The sequence below is a fragment of the Lontra canadensis genome, unplaced genomic scaffold (genome assembly GCF_010015895.1).
Source record: "Lontra canadensis isolate GAN:19392208 unplaced genomic scaffold, GSC_riverotter_1.0 scaffold5, whole genome shotgun sequence".
NCBI classification, from domain to species: domain Eukaryota; kingdom Metazoa; phylum Chordata; class Mammalia; order Carnivora; family Mustelidae; genus Lontra; species Lontra canadensis.
The window spans coordinates 39,045,776-39,067,759 of NW_022630999.1; the positions used below are offsets into that span (position 1 = coordinate 39,045,776).

A 21,984-nucleotide genomic window follows, 5' to 3' on the forward strand; every position below is an offset into this window, starting at 1 on the left:
TTTTTTTTTTTTTTTTTTTGACAGACAGATCACAAGTAGGCAGAGGCAGGCAGAGAGAGAGGAGGAAGCAGGCTCCCCGCTGAGCAGAGAGCCCGATGCGGGGCTCGATTCCAGGACACTGGGATCATGACCTGAGCCAAAGGCAGAGGCTTTAACCCACTGAGCCACCCAGGCGCCCCTGTTATGTCTTTTTCTTTTCTTTTCTTTTTTTTTTAATGATTTTTATTTATTTATTTGACAGAGATCACAAGTAGGCAGAGAGGCAGGCAGAGAGAGAAGGAGGGGGAAGCAGACTCCCTGCTGAGCAGAGAACCCAATGAGGGGCTCAATCGCAGGGCCCTGGGATCATGACCTGAACCAAAGGCAGAGGCTTTAACCCACTGAGCCACCCAGGCGCCCCAGGTGCTGTCATGTCTTAACACCTTTCTTTACAGTTGCTGCTCTCTTATTTGTAAGGAGAGCTCCAAGCCTCTGGTACCAGTGTCCATCTAGAATTATTTCATTTTTATTGGTAGCTATTTAAATTTATGATCTAAAGATTTCTTTTTAAAAGAATTTATAGAATGGTGATTATAGTTAATAATGCTGTATTGTATATTTGAAAGTTGCTAAGAGAGTAAATCTGGAAAGTTTTCAAAGTTTCAGAAAAAAATTTGTAACTTTATATGGTGACAGATATTAGCTAAATTTATTATGGTGACCATTTTGCAATATATACAAATATCAAATCATTATATTGTACACCTGAAACTAATATAATGTTGTATATCAATTATAACTTTAAAAAATTTACTTAATAAAGAAAATGGCTTACACAAAATTATAAAGTAATTGTATAGGTGATATGAGAACATAGTATGAGTCATGAAAGCATAGGGAAGGAGTGACTGAGGTGTGCAAGATATAATGGTATGGCATTCCACTACTCAGTGCCTACATTTGAGACAGGGTTCAAAGACAGTGCTGTTGAGATGTGTTTTTGGTTTTTTTGTTTAATTAACATATAATGTATTATTTGTCCCAGGGATGCAGGTCTGTGAATCGTCAAGCTTACACATTTCCCAGCACTCACCATAGTACATTCCCTCCCCAATGTCCATAACCCAGCTAATCCTCACCACCCCCAATCTCCAGCAACCCTCCGTTTGTTTCGTGAGATTAAGAGTTTCTTATGGTTTGTCTCTTGAGGTAGGTTTTTAACTCAAAGATTTTTTATTTTCCTCTCTGTAGTGGAGCACATGATCCAGAAGAACCAGTGTCTCTTTACCAATACCCAGTGTAAGGTTTGCTGCGCCTTGCTCATTTCTGAGTCCCAGAAGCTGGCACACTACCAGGTATGCCATTGTACCTTTAGAAATACTTTACTTTCAAAAAATAAAAAAAGAAATACTTTACTTTCCGCACTTCTCCCTGGCTTGCAAAATGGAGTGTATATAATTCCTTCTTAGCCACCCAGACATTGCCTCCATGCATGCTGACTGTGACTTGAAGGTTGACTTAATTTTTCCATGTCTCATCTCTCCCATCCAAATCAGGATCATCATACTTCATCTTCCCTCTCAGTGTGGTATAGTAGAAAATATGCACTTTGGCTTTAAATAGAGCTGAGTTAGAATCACAACTCTGCTGCTCATCTTGGGCAAGAAACCTCACCATCTTCAGCCTTAGTTTCCTTATCTGTAAGATAGAGATGGTGGTAATTTTCTCATTGATTGCTGTGAAGGTTAGATTTAGTAGCATGTAAAGTGCCTTGAACAGAGTAGGAGCTCAATAAACTAGGTTTTTCCCCTACCTTCTCCTCCTCAAAAGTTTTTGTGAGGATCAATAAGATGAAAATCTAGTATTTTTGACTGCCTTAGATATGAAATGGCTTTTGGCTATTTTTGATCTTTTTCCTGGGTTCTTGCAGAGCAAAAAACATGCCAACAAAGTGAAGAGATACCTAGCAATCCATGGAATGGAGACATTAAAAGGGGAAACGAAGAAGCTAGACTCAGATCAGGTAATCCAGCTGCCATGTTGAGACTGCTCACTTCCTGATGAAGCCAACAGGCAGGTTGGTGTGGTGGAAAGAAGGTGGGCTTTGAGTCAGACTGAATTGGCTTCAAATCCTGGCCATGTTTTGTGACTTGAACAAGTCTTATTACTTCTCTGAGCCTTGATTTCTTCCTCCCTAAAATTGAGAATGCTAATATCAACTATCTTTTAGGATTTTTCCAAACTAAAATGTGGAAAGGTTTATAAAAAGCACCAAACACAGAGCCTGGCACATAGTAGGGCTCAGTAAATGAAGCCATTGTTATGCATTACCACCCATTGGTTTACTGGAGCAGGACAAGAAGCTACCCATTCACTATTCAAGGAGAAAAAGGGGAAGGAAACCAAGCTGCTTGCTTTCTTAAAATGGGAGGGAAAGAGCTGAGTTCAGCACTTGAATGTTTTGAATAAACAAGTGGAAGAAACACCTTTCCAAATGCCTGCTCCGACTGAGATGTAAATGCATTTGGTTTTGGCTTAGAAATACAATGAGAATTACGCTGAAACAGTCCTAGTCTTTCAGGGGTACCACTATTTTTGTTCCATGGGAGGTTGTTCAAATGTCATGGGATAAGAAGCACGCTGACGAGGGCCCAATACCAGCTCTGCACCTTACTGGTTTGGTGACTTTGGGCAAGTCCCTTCATCTCTCTGTACTTTACCCATAAAATGGAGATGATAATTCCTACCTTTTAAGGGTATTATGAGGTAAAATTCCAATTCCTAGTGAATGCTCAGTGAATAAAAATTTATAGATTTCCTCCTATTATAGTGGTCACAGATTTGGAAGAGCCTTACTCATCCCTTCTCCAGACTCATTGGACCCATCCCCTAGTTGCCCTTCTGCTTATGATTTAGAATTCGAAAAGATAAGACCAACTCTATGACTCTGGACTAGTCACTTCACCTCTTTGTATCTTGATTACTTCAACCCTCAGGGTGGTCCAGTAGTTTAAATGAAGTGACTGACATTCCCCTTCTTCCACAACAAAGAATTACCTAGTCCAAAATGTCAGTAGTGCCAGAATTATAAAATGTGCTTGTAATGAATACTTTATTCACAGATCAGACCTCAGAGAGGGACTGGGAACTCTTGACGTAGGCTTGAAATACAGTTTTCTGGCCTAATCACAATCAACAAATCAAACCTGAATATCTGCTATGTGCCAGCCTCCAGCAGGGTGCTAAGGATAGGAAACAAAGATGAGTCCAGTGGTCCATTCCCAAAGTCTCCTAAGCTGTGACACTGTCGGTTTGGGTGACAGGTGGTATCATAAGGCCTTTTTAAGGAACTCTGGGCATGCAGAGATGGAACAAGGTTAATTTTTTCTGAATACCCACACAAAGCAGCTCAATAATCGTGTACTGAATGATTTTCTTGAGTCATAGTCTCCCAGAAGTGAGATATATAGATATATAGATATGGGCCTTGAAGGCTAAGCTGATACATGCCAGGCAGGAAAAGAGGAAGATCATTCTAGGTAGCAGGAATGGCCCAAGCAAAGCAAGGAAGCAACAGAAAATAAAGTGGGGAATGGTGAGTAGAGCCTGAAATGAAGTAGCTGGAGAAAGATCCAGAAAGGTAGGTTGGGGTTAGTGTGTGAAGGGAGCCTTGAATGCCCATTCTTCTATGGGCGATGGGGAACCACTAAAGATTTTCTGGCTGGGCAGTGGCGTGATCAGACCTGTGTTCTTTCTCCCAACCAGAAGAGCAGCAGAAGCAAAGACAAGAACCAGTGCTGCCCCATCTGTAACATGACCTTTTCCTCCCCTGTCGTGGCCCAGTCGCACTACCTGGGGAAGACCCACGCAAAGAACTTAAAGCTGAAGCAGCAATCCACTAAGGTGGAAGGTACTGGTTTTCCTGAGTAGTGCTATATCGGGACCCCTCCCGTCCTCATGGCACCAATGCCAGGTGCTCCCAGAAATGCTCAGTGGGGCCACAGACTTGGAGAGGTTGAACTACTTTTGAGAGCCCTTAAAAATACCAAAGTAGACCCAGCTTCAGTGAAATGCAGACTCAGAGTTGTGCTCACCTAACCTCCCTTTCTTTGGTTATATCAGTTTTTCTCTATAGAAGCATCTTAGCCCTGAGCTCTTGTCCTGACAAATAATTATAATTGGGAGTGCCAAAGTCTCCAGGCCATGCATACCATGAGAGCATTCTATCTCCTACCTCTCCCACTTAGATTTTTCCCTCCCAGCATCCACCTGCCCTCATTACCATGTGTTGAAAGTTGAAAGCTAAATCCTTGTCTTTTTCGTGGGCTCAGGTTATGCCCTGCTCACTTTAATCCTCTAAGCCGCCTGTTCTCCTCAAGACAGGGACTTGCTTTTCAAAGCAGGATACTCTAGTGCTGCCACTATTGCCCAACAAGCTGTGTTTGCCTCTGCCACGAATTCGTTCCCAGTGCAGTGACTTCTAAAATAGTCCCCTTTATCTTGTCACCACTGGTACTCAACCCTCACTCTCATCTCATTAACTCCTGGCTTTCTGGAATTTTTAACTGGTGCTAACTGCAGTTAGTCGAGAATGAAAGTTCTTTGATTTTTATTTCATTATTTTCTTGGTATTTTTGCTTCTTTATTTATTTTGGACCAAGAAGTAGACTAACTATACTATTTAAAATAGTTATTATTCTTTTTTGTAATACTGTATTATGAAAACAAGACAACAATGTTTTGGAAGACTTTGATGATAAAGTGAAAAATCACTCATAATTAAGATACCCAAATCTAGTTCATGCTATGAAACAACAGAATATGGACTTTGAGGTCATAGACATGCAGGATTAAATCCTGGTGCTGCTATTTACCATCTATATGACTTAACTTTTTTGTACCTGAGTTTCCTTACCTATAAAATGTTAATAATACTATCTACTTTATGGGTTGTGAGGATGAAATGTATGTAAAAAACCTAGGACATAATAGATGTTCAGTAAATGACACCTGCTGCTGTTAGTATTGTCACCATTATCAAGATAGCAAGCGAGTAGAATCCCCTTATAAAATGTAGTATTTGGTCAGGCATCCACCACCTGGAGCCTGTCACTGGCCTCGCTTATGGTTTGTTCATCAAGTTATACTAGTACTAATTGCTTTTGTTTAAAACTGGTGTTGGGGGTGCCTGGCTGGCTCAGTCAGTGCAGCATGTGACTCTTGATCTTGGGGTCATGAGTTCAAGCCCCACGTTATGTGTAGAGTTTGCTTAAAAAAAAAAAAAATAAGTAAACTAAAAAAAAAAAAAAAAAGAAAGAAATTTGGTGTTGGTACCATGAATGGTACCAAAGAGATTAAAACGTTAGGCCAAGGGAAACTACCTTAAGAACAGAAATATATAAGGCCATTTATCTTTATATGGATTGATCTTTTCTGTAAATGGGAAAATTCCCTGGAATATGCCAGGTCCCAAAGATTCCATATAAAAAGTTTATTTTCCATATTCATTTTCAGCCTTTGTCACATACAGATAAGTTTTTATATAGTTGTAATCAAAGTGCATCTACCATTTGTATCCTGCTTTTACTTTTCACTGAATTTTGTAGTTTAAGCACATTTCAATGTTATTATGTAAGTGTAGAACTCTGTTTCTGAAATTAAACATTTTTCTAATGTAAAAGTAATAGAAGCATGTTGTAGAAAATATGGAAAATATAGATATATGAAAAGAAAACGTACCTACAATTTTGCCATTCAGAGATAACCACTTAACATTTTGGAGTACTGTTTCTCCTATAATCTTTTATTATGTGTATGTGTGTTTATCTGTGTGTATAGTTGTTTTATGTATATCCAGATTAAATTCATATATATATGTGCATATAAACATAGAATACTTTAAATAACCTTACTGTGTTTATAAAAATACTATGCATACTCACTATGAGTAATTCTAGCTCAAACAATGCAAAAAGTACAAAGAAGGAAGTAAAATGTCCCCCAAATCCTGCCACCGAAAGAGAAACACTATTAATATATTGGTGACATTTCAAAATACCAGTACACACATAAAGATTGGGCATATATCTTTTAACAATGATAAGATCATATTATGTGTGTAATTTTATACATTTTCTGTTTAAATATAACATTTGTATTTTCCCATGTTATTAAAAACTTTTTCATAAACATAATGATCACATAATAGTCCATCATACCACATTTAACCATTCCTCTAATGTTAAACATTTTCCTCTTCCCCTTTTTTGATCTTTATAAGTAACAGTACATGAAACATCCCTGTAGAATACTCTTTCCATATTTCCACGTGTTTCCTAAGACTCCCATAGTTGTTATCTTTGAATGTCCATGAAGTGGTTCCTCCAACTTTACTTAACCATTTACCTCTGATGCTCCTCTTCGGTATCTTTTAAAGAATGACCTTTTTATGTTTTAACGACCATTATTGTCTCTCCTTTCTGATGTGAAGAATCTACATTCATTATAGAAAAGTTGGAAAACACTGAAAAGCAACCTTTTACTCTATGCCTTTGGTCTTTTTTCCATGCATCACCAGTATGTTTTTTCATTTGTATATTTTACAAAATTGAGGACATAATAGATTGCTGTATAACCTGCTTTTTTTTTTAACATAACACCACATATTGAATATTTTCTCATATATTAAATGTTCTACAACATGTGCATTACTTTTCAAGTGACTTGCTGAAACAATGGACAGGGAAAGTCAGTGGTCAGGGAAATTGAGATTTCTATGCTGGAAAACCATTGTGAGAAAAGCCAGCGAGTATCCTCTGGCTTTCTAAAAATCCTCAAAACTTCCCCCATTGAAGTGGTCCAGAGATGAACAATCATCTGAGCCATCTATCTGAGTGCTGCTAAGCCCTGCTTCTCTTCCACCATTGGTGGGGGTTCTAGGCCACATTTTTAAAGCAGTAGTTACTAGGTTGACATCATTCTAGCTACATGGACTCATTAGTGAGTCTTAGCATCCACTTCATAAAGCAGTAGTCTGGCCCGCGATCAGTATCAGAACGTTTTTTGACCCATAGGAGGCTTATACATATGCCTGTAATAGATTCTGATTAATTGAATTCATTGACCAAAGCCAAGGATGTTTTCTGAAGGTGAAAGCATGAACTGTAGCCCTTAGCTTACCCTACTACATTCTGGCAGCCTGGCATAGCAAAGATAGCATAGTGTTTAGGGTCACACAGACAAGTTCACTCACTAGGTGGGTGATCTTGGACAAGTCACTTTACCCATCTGAGCCTTGGTTTTTCTCTATAATGTGGCAAAATGATATCTATCTCATGGGGTAGTTCTGAGGACCACAGGAGGAATAATACGTACAAAGCTCATAACTAAATGTTAGTGTCATCCCCTCCCTCCCCTGCTCCCCCTAGAAAGCAGTGTAATCCAAAAGGCCTCCCTAGTACAGTTGCCTTTTCTAAATGGCTCTCCAGGTCCTCAGGCCCTCAGTCATTGCATCTGTGCATTGGCTCCCAGCTCTGTAACAAGGGCACTTTGAGGATGGGAATAAAACACCCAAGTTTCTTGTCCCACTTGCTGTGAAGTTCTCGGGAATTCTTAGGGATAAAAAAACTATAAACATGTACATTTCTAAGCTGTTGTATTTGGGCAATTTGATAGCAGAAGCCTCCTCAGAATATGAGAAAATCAGTATTCATATACCTAAAGTAGTGAAAGCTGCCAACGAAGTAGCTGGTCTTTGGCTCCCCCAAATCTTCCCGGTTTTCCCAATTAGAGAAAGCATTCCCTGTTTGATTCGCACAGGGAGTGCCACACCTGCAAGTGTGATTAGTGACCCAGCCTTTCTTTCCATTCAGCATACTAGAAAGCTTGGAACCTTCTGGGTCTTTTCATTGTTTCTGTTTGAACTCTCTCACCGCAGCTCTGTTGAAATGCCTTACAAACCCTTTCCTTGTGGCCTCCACCTTAGCCTTGCACCAGAATAGAGAGATGATAGATCCAGACAAGTTCTGCAGCCTCTGCCATGCGACTTTCAACGACCCTGTCATGGCTCAACAACATTATGTGGGCAAGAAACACAGGAAACAGGAAACCAAGCTCAAACTCATGGCACACTATGGGCGGCTGGCAGACCCTGCTGTCACTGATTCATCAGGTAAGAGGGCCCTGCTCACACCCAGAGCTGGATCAGGGCCTGACCACTGGAATTTCCCAGACTACCAAGACTCTGCCCTTTTCTTCCTTACATCTCCTAAAGCAGGCGTTGCAAACTCAAATACCTACAGAAACCAGACAGGAAATTTAAATAAGTGAAAGAGCCAAGAGGGGATTTGATCAGCTGAAGCATATATGCCTCTCCAACGTAGCTCCAGCTAGGTACTACCATATCTTCAGTTTTTCAAAAGAATCTAGAAAGTCAGATTTCTTTAAGAATTCCTCTCATTTTTAGGGGTGCTGGGCTGGCTCAGTAAGTAGACCATACGACTCTTGGTCTTGGGGTTGTGAGTTCAAGCCCCATGTTGGGTATAGAGATTACCTAAAAATAAAATCTTAAAAAAAAGAAAGAAAGAAAGAAAGAATTCCCCTCAGTTTTAAATGTGCTACCAAATTTTAAAAATGTTAAATCTTGTGTGAGTTAAACCTGTCTGCAAGCCAAATTTGGGCCAGGGCCACCAGTTTGCAACCTCTGATTTATGCTCCCTGTCATCCACTTTCCTGTGTGAAGACCTTAGTAGCCTCTGTCAGACTTTAGAGTATCTTCAGGGCCCCTCATCTCTCAGCAGCTCAGGCCTGCCTATATTCCTGGGACAGTGTAGTAAAGGACACCACTCTCAGAGAACATTAGTTTTTCCCTGACTTCAAGATGCCAGTCAGCATCAGAGGAGTAAGCATTTGTGAAGAGTTAAGAGCCCATCACAATATGTTTCTGGCTTATAATAAGAGTGGGGGAGGAGAGGGTTATTATTTTTTCTCTTTTGTTCTGTCAGTAAATATTTATTGAGCACCTACTGTGTTCCTTTATTGAGGTATAGTAGTGACCAAGACTGACACAGTCCCTGTCTCATGGAGCCCACATGAGCACTCATATGGGTCCTCAGGTTTTCCACCCAGGCCACAGAGGTGCAGCACCAGACAGTCAACACTTGAGGCCCCAGTGGCATCCAAGTACAAACAACTTGGCCTCAGGGAGCCTGCTGCTCAGAGTCATTTGTGCTCTTGCCACAGTCCTGGAAAGGAGAACACCCAGATGCTGTAGATGTTCCACATATATGAGCAAGGGGAGAGATCATGCCTCTCTAACAACGCCCAAACACAAAGCAGCCATTCAACACAGGGTGTCACTGAGCAGTACTGACAAGATGAGATGGGCATGAAAGAGTGGCTTCAGCAGGGTGCTAAGGACTGTTCTTCCAATGCCACTGAAGGATCCTGCATTACAAACTTCTTCAAAATTGGATATTTACCTAGTGTTCCACATACAAGCAGTGCCTTCCCCTTTAAGAGGATCAGCCCCATACGCTGAGGAATCTGGAAACTTCAGAAACAGCCTCAGAACCCTTCTCCTATGACACCTTCCTATTTTGGCCCAAGCCTGATAGAAACAACACAATATCCAGCCGCCATGACCCAGGGTTCTCTTGCAGCTGACCCTTCTTTGCTCCAGCTCCTGGCCCTCCTTTATTTGGCGCTGCCCTGGTCATTTCCTATTTATCTCTGGCTACTGCCAGAGAGTTTTACTGCCTAAAACATTGCTGTGTTTTAGGCTGCTTATCTTAACTTCTATCCATTCTATTCTTTTATCTTAAGCCAAAACCTCCTTCCTGTATCTACGCCTCCATTTGTCTAAGGTTAGTTACCATACTTAATCCTAGAATTTTTATCCTAGGTCCTATTTTCTTGCTTAAGGCATCTGACTGCTTGACAGATCAACCAGAATTTTTCATGAAAACCTAGACCTGGGACAGGGGTATCACACCCCCTTTGATATGAACATGTATATTATAATATAATTCCCGCAGCATTCCTAAATGTAGGTATGATTTTCCCATTTCACACAAATAAAGAAGTTGAGACTCAGAGTGACTTGCCTAAAGTTGTACAGCTCCAGGATTGTGGCCAGAGGACCAACAAAGGTGGGGGTAGCCTCAGTGGGGCATGCAGCTTTCTCCCGCTCTGAGGGTTCTATGCAGATCCAAATGGCATGGTTTCCTCCTGGGTGGCAGGCAGAGTCCTGGGGTGTGGCTCAGTGGTCCCCAATCTGGAGGACTTAGGGGCGAGGCCTCTGGGGAGGGAAGCCTGAAAAGCCAACCTAGGGTTAGGGTTAGGGCCTAGAGGCATGGCAGGCCCATTCTTCCGGCACTGAGGCTGGCTCCCCAGGGGGGCTGAATAGAGGTCAGGGATGGCCAGAGTTTTTAGACAACTCAGGCTGCACTGCACCTGGCGTTTTGTGCGCTTTCTCGCAGAGTTGGGGCCGCAACCGCTAGGGACGACAGGCCAGGCCCAGGCAGCTCCGCTGAAGGCCCCCGCCAGAAGCAAGTTCGACGGGGTTTCCGGCCAATTCTCACAAACTTTCTGCCCAAATTGATATTGATTTGGGCAGAAATCTCGTGAGAATTGGCCAGGATTGTGTGGCCCATTCGAGCCGTGAGCGCCCGGTGTTAGGAGCACGTTCTCACTAGGTGCATGGTGCAACCATCCAGGACCATGGGCCGGTCAAGGCGACTCCCCTAATGCACCCTGAGGTGATCTCCTCCGGGGCAGAGTTGAGGGAGGGGGTCAGACTGAGCATCAGCCTCCGGGTTTCTGTCCTGGGGGTATGCCAAAGGTAGGGGTGGCCTGGTGAGGGGGACATGCAGGTTTCTCCCGCTGTGAGGGTCTGCGTAGCTCCAAACGGTGCATTTTCCTCGTGGGTGGCAGGTGGAGTCCTGGGATGTGCCTCAGTGGTCCCAATCTAGAGGAGTTCGGGGCCAGGGCTCTGGGGACAGAAGCCTGAAAACCCAACCTAGATGTAGGGTTAGGACCTAGGGGCATGGCAGGCCTGATCTGCCAGTGCTGAGGCAGGATCCCCCGGGGTCAGAATTGAGGGCCAGGGTCAGGCGGCATGTCAGGCTCCAGGTTTGTAACCAGGGGGGGTCACTGACAGTGGAGTGGCCTCAGAGGGGTATGCAGGTTTCTCCGGCTCTGAGGGTTCTGCACAGCTCCAAACAGCATGGTTTCCTCCTGGGTGTCAGGCGGAGTCCTGGGATGTGGCTCAGGGGTCCCCAATCTGGCGGTCTTGGGGACCAGGCCCTGGGGACGGAAGCCTGAAAATCCAACCTAGAGAGGTAGGGTTAGGGCCTAGCGGCATGGCAGGCTGGATATGCCGGCGCTGTAGCGGGATCCCCGGGGTTGGGGGCGGTGGTACCGAGTTAAAGGCACAGGTTAGGTGGCACGTCAGGCTCCGGGTTTGTGGCCAGGGGCCACCGAAGGTGGGGGTGGCCTGGGGGGCACACAGGTTTCTCCCGCTCTGAGGGTTCTGCGCAGCTTCAAATGGTGCACTTTCCTCCTGGGTGTCAGGAGGAGTGCTGGAGTGTTACTCAGGGGTCCTCAGTCTGGAGGGCTTGGGGGCCAGGCCTCTGGGGACAGAAGCCTGAAAAGCCATCCTAGAGGTAGGGTTAGGGCCTAGGGGCATGGCAGGCTGGATCTGCCGGTGCTGAGGTGGGATCCCCAGGGGGCCCAAGTTGAGGGCAGGGGTCATGTGTCATGTCCGGCTCTGGGTTTGTGGCCAGAGAGGTTGCCAAAGGGGGGCATGGTCTGATGTTATTAAGTGACAGTCAGTGTATGTCTTTGTCTGTAGTTCGGTCTGGCTCCAAGACTTACACTCCTTTCTCCTGCCTCCAGCTCTGAGTATACTTGGCAGGAGGCTTTCCAACTGCAGGACGTCTGTAAAGGCACCAAACCTACTCTGACCCCCTTCTACACAGAGGTGGGATGCTGGTCTAGGATATGCAAAGCAGTGACTTTAGCTGACAGGGACTCCACCTTAGCAAAGGTTTTAGGTTGATTAGAAGCTTGACTTTTCCCTTCTGGCCTCTGCCAAAACTTAATTACCCAACTTTTTTTTTAAAGAAGATTTTATTTGACAGAGGGGGAGAGAAAGAGAGCACAAGCTGGAGAATGGCAGGCAGAGGGAGAGGAGTGGTTGAAGATGTGGGACTGGATCCCAGGACCTTGCAATCATGACCTGATCCAAAAGCAGACTCTTAACTGACTGAGGCACCCAGGTGTCCCGAGTGTGCAACTCTTGATTTCAGGATTGTAAGTTCGAGCCCCATGTCGAGTGTAGAGATTACTTAAAAATAAACTATTTAAAAAAAGAAAAGAAAATGGGGCACCTGGATGGAGCAGTTGGTTAAGCATCTGACTCTTAGTTTCAGCTGAGATCATGATCTCAGTGTTATGAGATCAAGCCCCATGTTGGGCTCTTTGCTCGTCGTGCATTCTGCTTAAGATTCTCTCTGCTTCTCTACTCTGCTCTCACTCTCTTTCACTTTCTCTCAAATAAATAAATAAATAAATAAATCTTCCTTTAAAAAGTAGGGGGCACCTGGGTGGCTCAGTTGGTTGAGTGCCCGGCCCTTGATTTGGGGTCAGGTCATGATCTCAGGGTCCTGGGATCAAGCCCCATGTCTAACTCTGTGGGGAATCTGCTTGGGATTCTCTCCCTCCCTCTCCTTCTGCCCCTCCCCCTGCTCGTGCACATGTGTGCACTCTCTCTCTCTTAAATAAATAGACAAATCTTTAAAGAAAGAAAGAAAAGGAAACAAATGGGTTGACTTAAGATGGGGGAACAAAGATCAAGGAAGGCTTCCCAGAGCATAAGGAGAATAGAGTTGGGCAAAATGATCCTGGGCAGAAGATGAGCAAGCATCCAGTCATGGTATTGTTGGTTATGTTAAGGATTTGAGCCTTTATCCTAAGAGCATTGGGAAGCCACTGACAGTTTAAGCATTTTTAGATCATTCTGCTTACAAAGTGGAGGATGTTTTGGAACAGAGAGGAAAGGGAGTGAGAAGACCCCAGCAATGAGGATATTGTAGTAATTCATACAAGAGAAGATGGGAGCTTGAACTAAGGTAGCAGCGGAGAAGGTAGACAGAAGTAAATGGATTCAAGAGCTACTTTGGAAGTAGAATTGCCAGAATTTGGCCATCACATATGGGAGGTCAGGGGCACCTGGCTGGCTTAGTTAGTAGATCATGCAGCTCTTGATCTTGGAGTTGTGAGTTCAAGCCCCATGTTAGTGAAACAGATTACATAAAAAGGAAATCTTTACAAAAAAAAAAAAAAAAGTGGGAGGTGAAGGAAAGGGAATAGTCAAGAATGGTGACCAGATTTAGTCTTAAGCTAGTAGGTGGATAGCCAGGTTTCATCAGCTTAAGTTTAAGATGCCCATGAGATATCCAGGTAGGTAGTTGGATATACAGATCTAGACCTCAAAGGAGAAGTTTGGTTTAGAGATACTGCCATATGGTAGGTCAGTAGCTTTTAAATATTGGTAGTTTCATATGTTTAGGTGTTAAAGTCAGGGGCATGAACGCAACCCCCTAGAGAGTTTAGAGAGAAGATCTGAGGGTCTAAAATTAAGCCTTCTGCAAATGCTGTCCATTAATGTTTAAAAAGGACCTGAATTCTGATTGCAATCATTTTTCCCTTAAATTCCTTCAAGGGATGTATCTTCCAGGAAATACTTGAAGATACAAAGGAATCAAATGTAGCCGGGACCATTGGCTGGATTTTTGGAGTAGAGGTGATCATTGGTCTTCACAGTAGCTACAGTTGCCATGGAAGGCTGATTTAAAGATACTCTCCACCTCTTTACCAGACTGACACATTGAACCCATAAGAGTAAAATAATGCTAGTGATGAAAACTCACACTTGTTGAGCACTTACCATGTGTCAAATGCTTTTACTTAAATCATTACAATAACCTTATGAGGTTGATACTAATATTAACCTCATTTTATAGGTAAGGAACCTGATTCTCAGAGAAGCCCCACTTTTACAAATGAGGAAACCAAATCTCAGAGAGGTTAAGTAACTGGCCTGTGGTCCTACAGGTAAGAAATGATAGAGCTGGGATTTGAGCCTAGGTGATCTCACTCCGGAGTTGTGAAACTTTAGGATGGCAGATGATTGAAAAAGTATCAGAACCAGAGGGCTCTTGAAGTTATGTGTACAGCTGCCTTGTACAGCTAACATTTGGCTTGCTAGAATAAGTACAGCCTTTGTGGCCAGCCAAGTGAGTTTGCCACTTCCTAACTCTGTGTTCTTAGACATGTGATTGTGCCTTATTTTCCTCATCTATAAAATAACGATAATGATTCTCACAGGATCGTTATGAGGGCCAAACAAAGTAATACAGTGTGCATGGCCTATATCAAATACTTAGTTAATAATATTGCTTTTTATTATAAGTATTATGGTTATCAGTTATAGGGTAATTGGCTTATAGTTGAGAAAAGCTGAGGATCAGAAAGTGGAAGGGAGGGCGCCTGGGTGGCTTAGTTGGTTAAGCAACTGCCTTTGGCTCAGGTCATGATCCTGGAGTCTCGGGATTGGAGTCCCGCATCGGGCTCCCAACTCCACAGGGAGTCTGCTTTTCCCTCTGACCTTCTCCATTCTTATGCTCTCTCTTACTGTCTCTCTAATAAATAAATAAATATAACCTTTTTTAAAAAGTTAAAAAAGAAAGAAAGAAAGGAAGGAAGGAAGAAAGAAAGAAAGGAAGGGAGGAGAAGGGATTTCACCAACATCACATGAAGGCAGAGCCAGAAGTCCAGCTCCGTATCTTTGCTCCTGACCATGCTCTCTACTAGACCAGGTGGACAAAGACCACTTTGGCAATGGATCAGAGCTGGTAGTAAGACAGGGTGTCTGTTAGCCCCAAGGTAGAAAGACAGATTAATTTTCATAGCAGGTATTCCCATTAATTACTGTTACTGCAAGCCCAAGGAGAGGGGCAGTTTCCCAGAGATCTCTCAGTGAAGAACATTCTTAATGAGGCCACTTAGCACAGTCAAGGTAGAAAAGACAGTTACACTAAATGTCACCTCTTTGTTCTGTCAGTTTTTTATTTACTCAACAGACAGCTAGTCTGGACCAGGTTCAGTTCTGGGGATGCTTCAGGGGATGAGGAAGTTCCCAACCCCAGGAAGCACATAGACACACAGCCTGTGCCCCCTGAGCATTGAGGCCTCTGGGATTCTCATCAGGGCCAACCACCTAACCTCACTCCACCATCCATCCTCAGAAGGGCATTAACTGTCAAAAGCAGCAGTCCCCAGGTCCCTTTTTATTGGATAACTAAACATCTTGATTTTTATGTGTGTTTCAGCTGGGAAGGGCTACCCCTGCAAGACGTGTAAGATAGTGCTGAACTCCATAGAACAGTATCAAGCTCATGTCAGCGGCTTCAAACACAAGAACCAGTGAGTATTCATCCTTTGAAATTCAAGGGTCTGCAACAAGAACTCAGGGCTTCTAAATTAAAACAAAGCCGGGTATTCCTTTGCTAAACTGGTATCCTGGCAGCCTTTTCTCAGTCAACAGATCAATCAGTTAACAGAAAGAAGTGTCTCCTCTCTTTTTAAGTTTTTCTCCGGTCACCTTCTCTGCAGCCTTTGGACCTGCTGGGCTGAAGGTTTTCACAGAGAAGCATAGTTTCCTTAGTGGTCTTCTAAAAGTACTTAGATTTCCTGCCCTTCAGTAGTCTGACTAGGGAAGCTTTTTTTTTGTTCCCACCAGTGGCACGAAGAACCTAGTCTTGATTGCCGTCAATTCTATGGCAAGGGCTCCCTCTACAGGTAATTACCTAATATGACCAGGTTTCTTCATTCCTTGATCAAATATTTATTGAACACCCTCTGAGTGGTGGCCAAGACAGACCCAGTCCCTGCTCTCATGACCTTACATTCTGATGGGGGGCGGGGGGGGGGGCAAACAATAAACAAGTAAACAACCAATAGTTACAAACTGTGATAAGTGCTTTGAAGTAAACAGAATCAGTCATCTGTTATAATAACCTTGAAAATTACTAACATTCTTTGAGCCCCTATTCTGCTACAGGGCATATGCCAAGCAAATTCTCTCAGGTAATCCTCACAACAGCCCTAGGAAGAAGGCAACCACAGATAGGCAACCACCATTCCAAGTGACAGTGTGAGGCAGAGCTTGTAATTCATACTGAGGCTTGCCTGGCTCACAGCACACTTCTCCAGGGCATCATGCTTACAAGGAGGCTGTGGCACCATGTGATACAAGGCAACTAGGGCCTGGCCAGGGGAGGGTTCACGTGGTTCTGTCCCTTCCTTTCAGAAGGGACCTGGGTAGTAGGGACAGTGTGCCACTAGGTAACCATCTGAGATGGAAATGCCCCCATTTTACCAATGAGGAAACTGAGGTTTCCTAAATGATTTCTTTGACTTTGGTGGTAGGTCCTGTATTGCTCACAGAGCTGAATGAATTAAAGGTGGTAGAAACCCAGACTATTAGAGTCAAAATGTCCTTGGTCCTCTCTGCCTGAAGTTTTCTCTCCCACATTGCAGCAGATCTTCTTATTTATATGTGTTTAATATGTATTTTTATATTGGGAGGACTCTTGAGGCTTCTTTTAGGTTTGACACAAGCCCCTGTAATCCAGCCTGGGGCTCACTCCCATTTTAGTATACCTTCCTTGCCTCTTTACTGGTGGCAGTTTCAGTACACCACCTAGAACCAATCAGAGCCCTGCCCTAGGGCTACCCCATCTTGAAAATAATAGCGTTTACTATTTTTTTCCTATACTGCCAGCTGTGTGACTTTAGGTGAGTCAGTAAACCTCTCTGAACCTCCACTTCCTTTTCTGTAAGATTATAGATTCGATTTGTGGAACACCTAATTTAATCTCATTTAATTCACAATAGCAGCTCTGAATTAAAACTACACAAACCCCCCTTTTCCAACCCAAGGAAACCTAAAGTCAGGTAGGGTAAGTGACTTGCCCAGGATTGCATAGTTACTTGGAATTAGACCCAGAATTCAAATGTTTTGATTCCAAAGTGTATTCATTTTGCTCTGACATTCCAAATGGAGCTCATTATCCTCACCTGATAGGATGACATGAAAGTCAGAGATAATATATGTGTAGTACTAATACCAAAAAGGGGAGCTATTAGAAATAAGCTTTCATTCATTCAACAAATATTTATTGAGTACCTATTATGTGCCATGACCTGTTTGGAACACTGGGGCTACAGTAAGAACCAAGACCAGTAATGTTCCCTGATCTTTTGGATCCCCATCTAGTGGTAGAAGCAGATCCTAAACAAATGCATAAACAAATAAAACAATATCAGGTGTTGCTAAACGCCTAGAGAGTGGGATAGAGAGGGACATGAGAGCCACTTGTGACTCAGTGTGAGGGGGAAAATGGTCAGTCTATACTATCCAGGTCATATAGGGCCCTGTAGGCAGAATAAATGGCTTGGTATAATGGAGAGACATGGGCTGCCATCCTGAATCAAGTACACTTTCAAAAAGCTTACTGGCGGGGGCGGGGCGGGGGGGGTAGTTAAAAATAACAACAAAACAACACTAAAAAGCTTACTAGGGGCAGGTGACTTAGACTTTCTGAACTTTAGTTTCCTCATAAATAAAATGGAGGTACTATCTCAATCCTTGTCAAATTGCCATGAGGATAAAACAAGATGCTGGCAGGGACCCCTGGGTGGCTCAGTGGGTTAAGCCTCTGCCTTCGGCTCGGGTCATGATCTCAGGGTCCTGGGATCGAGCCCCGCATTGGGCTCTCTGTTGGGCGGGGAGCCTGCTTCCCTCCCTCTCTCAGCCTGCCTCTCAGCCTACTTGTGATCTTTCTCTCTCTGTCAAATAAATAAATAAAATCTTTTTTAAAAATAAATAAATAAATAATATGCTGGCAGCAAAGCACCAAGCATTGTGCCTAGCTTGCAGTGGCCCTCAGTAAAGGAGAGCTGCCCTCCTTATTACTCCAAGGCCCTGGAAGAGCTGTATTATCCTTAGAATAAACTACCTGGATAAACCACCACAAACTGACCCTCTACATTTATTCTTTCTCAAACTGCAGGTCACCAAAAACAATGGCATCCCCCCTGGGCCAGATTCCAGTGCAAAGGCAACCCATTCTGAAAGACTCAGCCACATTGGAAGACTAGAGATGTTTCTGTCCAGCACCCAAGGTTGAACCAGCCATGAGCCAGCTTCCCGTGACCATGGTCAGCCCTTGGCTCCCTCTTCCTTGTTTCTTATACCTGGAGAACACATAGGCCTGAGGCAGCAGATAGCCTCTGATTGGTTCAGGCAAATCCACACCTGCTCTACCCCTTTGGAATGGACCCTGTAGGTCAGGACGAGAGAAGGGGGTGGATCTTGAGAGGACTTGGGGACTCACAGGGTAGTAGTTTGGAGGATGGCCTTTCCCCTTCCCCAGCATCTTTGGGCCATATGTCATGAGTCCCAGGCCTGTCTTTCTCTGCAAGTCAGTTTTGAACCAGTCTCTGTAGCTAAAGAACTGAGCTCTCCCTGGGCTCTAGGCAGCTCCAGTGAAACCTGGAGCTTTCACACCAGACCTTGGCCTAGGAGGGAAAGGGTAGATGGAAATGGCTGTCCCATGGAAGCTTGGAGCTAATATGACTCCCCCTTTCCCCAAAAAGTACAGGCTTTCCTGAGCCTGGGACCAGATGCTGGCCAGTTAGACAGTTTTCACCCACTGTGAAGTTTCCTCCTAGAGCAGTGATGCAGTCCTGGCAGAGCAGTGCTATCCTTCCTGCTCCTTCTCTGCAGTTCCTGAATGGTGCTAAGGATCTGCAGCAGCTGGAAAAAAGCTAGAGTGGGAGGAAGCCTCAGTATCCTGTGGGATCATGGAAATCTCCAAGGGGGTCCTTTCCCCTCCTCTGTCAGCGAGGTGCTCTGACCCACGGACATGTGGGAAAGTTCCCACATGCCAGTTCCCTTGATGGTTCTGTGCCCTTAAAGGCAAACTGCCTCATGCCAGCCAGCTCAGAGGTTCATTGCTGCTCCTTGGCTCTACTAGCCCTCTCCTTCTCCTTATGCAGCAGATCACCTGCCCAGGTTGCTGTGGTGCTAGCCCTCTCCCATCATCCACCAGGAGATGCCTGGGTGCCAGGGAACAGGATAGGACCCCCAGGAAAAGAAAGGAGAGCTGGCACAGGTTTCTGCAATGAGGAAAAAGATGTTCCCCGGGCTCCAAGCTTAGATTTCTCCAACTCTGCTGTGTTTTATACCCTGGGACTTCACTTGTAGCTTTCAAGCAGGAATTCCAAGGAGTGTCACCATCATAGGCCCCTCTTCATTGAGTCAGAGAAGCCCCTAGCTGCTCTCGTGGCCTCTTCCCCCTATTGCCTATCCCTTTGCCTGTGAAATGCCTTTACTTATTGTGTATGGGTGTGTGTGCGTGTGCTTATGCTCTGTCTCTTGGTCACTGAAGCATCTAAATAAAGAATTTCTCCCATGAGCCAGACTGCAACTTAACAGGCCTGGGATTTGGTGCCATATTGCCGTTGGATCTAATATGCGTGTCTTCACCACTTACCCTCACCCCTCTTGGACTCCCAGGGCTCTAAACACTGACCTTAAGAGGTGAGACAGAGATAAACATCTAAATTGCTTGGCAACCTTGTTGAAGCCTTCCCAGGTGCCCTAAACTTAATATGATCTCATCCATTCATCTACCTCCCCGTCACTGAGGGCTTTATGGAGCTCTTTAGGAGGGTTAAGCTGAGAATCTACTTTGTTTGAGAGGATCGTTCTGGCTGTTCAATGGAGAAGAGATGTGGGAGGGCAGGACAGGAGACAGACAGGGAACCCCAGATGGAGGCTGTGTCCAGTATGGTTCTCTCCAGGCTAATCCCTTCAGGGCTAAGACCTAACCTCTTTCATCTCTACTTCTCTAATATGGAGTGGTGTGTCATGAAGTGTTTGTTGAATAATGAATGTATGAATGAATGAGTGTGTATACGGAAAGATGGCCTTTCCCTACACAGCTCTTCTTCAGCACTGGGTTTGTTCCATCAACTTACAAGCCTAGAGATTCTTGCAGGAAGCTTTTCTGTGACCCAGAAATGAGCTAGGGAAGGAGTGCGTGTGATGGCCTCAGGAGCCCTTTGTCCAGCGTTTGTCTCAGACAGCCCGATCTGAGAAGGGTACGCATGCAGCCTCAGCCCCCATTCTTCACCCAGCAAACTGTTCTTGCTCACCTGCTCTTGACCAGCTGGGAAGGGCCCTATGCAGTCCCCACGATGGGTTCTCAGCATTCAGCATCCAAAGTCCCGGACTGTCCCAGAAGTTTCCCTGGAATCCTTCTTACCTCCTACAGGATGTCAGAATCATCCTTATCAATCAGGCAAAGAAATGAAGGGCAGAAGGGTGGGTGGGCTGCCAGATCATTAGCCTTAGTCCATAAGACCTCTTAGTCTAGGTTTAGGAGTCACTGCTTGCCATGTGCCCAGCCCTGTTGGCAAGAGGGCACAGGAATGAACACTTTCTTGCTATTGGGGAGCTCATACACAATAAAGATCACTATGGCAATGGTGAGAGGATCATACAGGGTATAGTGAGAATGCCCAGGACACAGGCACTAACTCACCTAAGGGTATGAAAAAGCTAGAGAAGTTGGGAAACATGCATTTGATCTGCATAACAGCCTTTTGAGCTACGTAATCATATTCCATTTTATGGAAAAGACTTTCAAAGAGATACAGTATTTTTCCCAAGGTCCTGCCACTAAGAAGCAACAAAATGGAGAGTGGAATCCAATTCTCTAGATTCCTAGTCTGGAACACTTTCCAAACAAGGACCAGAATCCTTCCCACAGGACCCCTGGGCCTGGCCCACCCACCTTCTGGCAGGGCTATGGTCTCACAGAGCAAACAACCATAAAAGAGATTGGACAAGGCTCAGTGGTTATTTTATATCCCAAGCCCCCCCCCAATACTTCTCATAATTTTACCCAAGATTCCCAGTGTATTAGACTCCAATTATAACTGTAAAAAACTGAAATCGAAATGATTAGCAAAAAAGGAAAATTTACCAATTCACCTAATGAAAAATTTCGGTACAAGGATGGCTAGATCCAGGTTCTGACACAATGTCATCAGGAAGAATTTAATCTCACTCTTCTTTCCTCTATGTGGCCTCTTTCTCAGGTGAACTCCCTCCAAGGAGGTAGCAAGATGGCCACTGGCAGCTCTAGGCTTTTATCCTGATACATAGGCAACTATAGTCTAGAAAGAACATCTTTTCTTACTAGCTCCAAGAAAAAAATCCTGGATTGATTCATTAGCCAGCTTGGCCCTGTTCCAATTCCTAAACCAATCACTACAACTAGGGGAAATGGTGCCCTGATATGGGGCCTGGGATAAAGTAAGCTCCACCTAAAACACTTTGGAAGAGAAAAGGAGAAAGTGTGGGGCTTCTTCCAAACCAAGGGAGAAGAATGGTTGGAGGTGGGCAAAAAATAACTGCTGTAAGCCAGACCCAAAAATTGTCTGTATTTGAAATACCACTTTTTCCCTAACTTGCTGAGCTACATTTTGTAATGTGCTCTCATTTTTAAAGTACAGTTTGATAATCCTGACATATGTGTCCACATCTGAGTAATCACCATCTAGATCAAGATACAGAACATTGCCAGATCCCCAGAAGGTTCCCTTGTTCCCCTTCCTAGTTATTATCACCTAGAAGTAAACACTGCTTTGACCTCTATCACCATAGACTAGTTTTGCTTGCTCTTGAATTTTATAAAATGGAATCGCATCCTCTTTTGCTCAATATCATGTCTGTGAGATTCATGTTTTTATGTGTGTCAGAAGTTCATTTTTTTCATGTTGTGTAGTAGTAGTCTGTTACATGAATACACTGCAATTGGGTTATTGCCATTTCGAACTATTACAAATAAAGCTCTTGTGAAAAATTTT

General features: G+C 44.0%; 1 protein-coding gene across 5 annotated transcripts in view; it reads left to right on the forward strand.

Moving 5' to 3' along the window:
* Positions 1-21,984, forward strand: part of ZNF346 (zinc finger protein 346) — a 34,484-nt gene extending 12,500 nt beyond the window's left edge. The window contains exons 2-7 of one of the 5 annotated variants that reach the window (XM_032851900.1): positions 1,231-1,334; positions 1,910-2,002; positions 3,745-3,889; positions 7,916-8,149; positions 14,004-14,094; positions 15,372-15,467. In XM_032851900.1, coding sequence (XP_032707791.1) covers positions 1,231-1,334; positions 1,910-2,002; positions 3,745-3,889; positions 7,916-8,149; positions 14,004-14,071 — 644 coding nt within the window. In that variant the 3' untranslated portion in view covers positions 14,072-14,094; positions 15,372-15,467. Of the gene's footprint in view, positions 1-1,230; positions 1,335-1,909; positions 2,003-3,744; positions 3,890-7,915; positions 8,150-14,003; positions 14,095-15,371; positions 15,468-18,116 lie in introns of those variants that run through there. The other 4 variants (XM_032851897.1, XM_032851898.1, XM_032851899.1 and 1 more) reach the window with 4 other exon arrangements.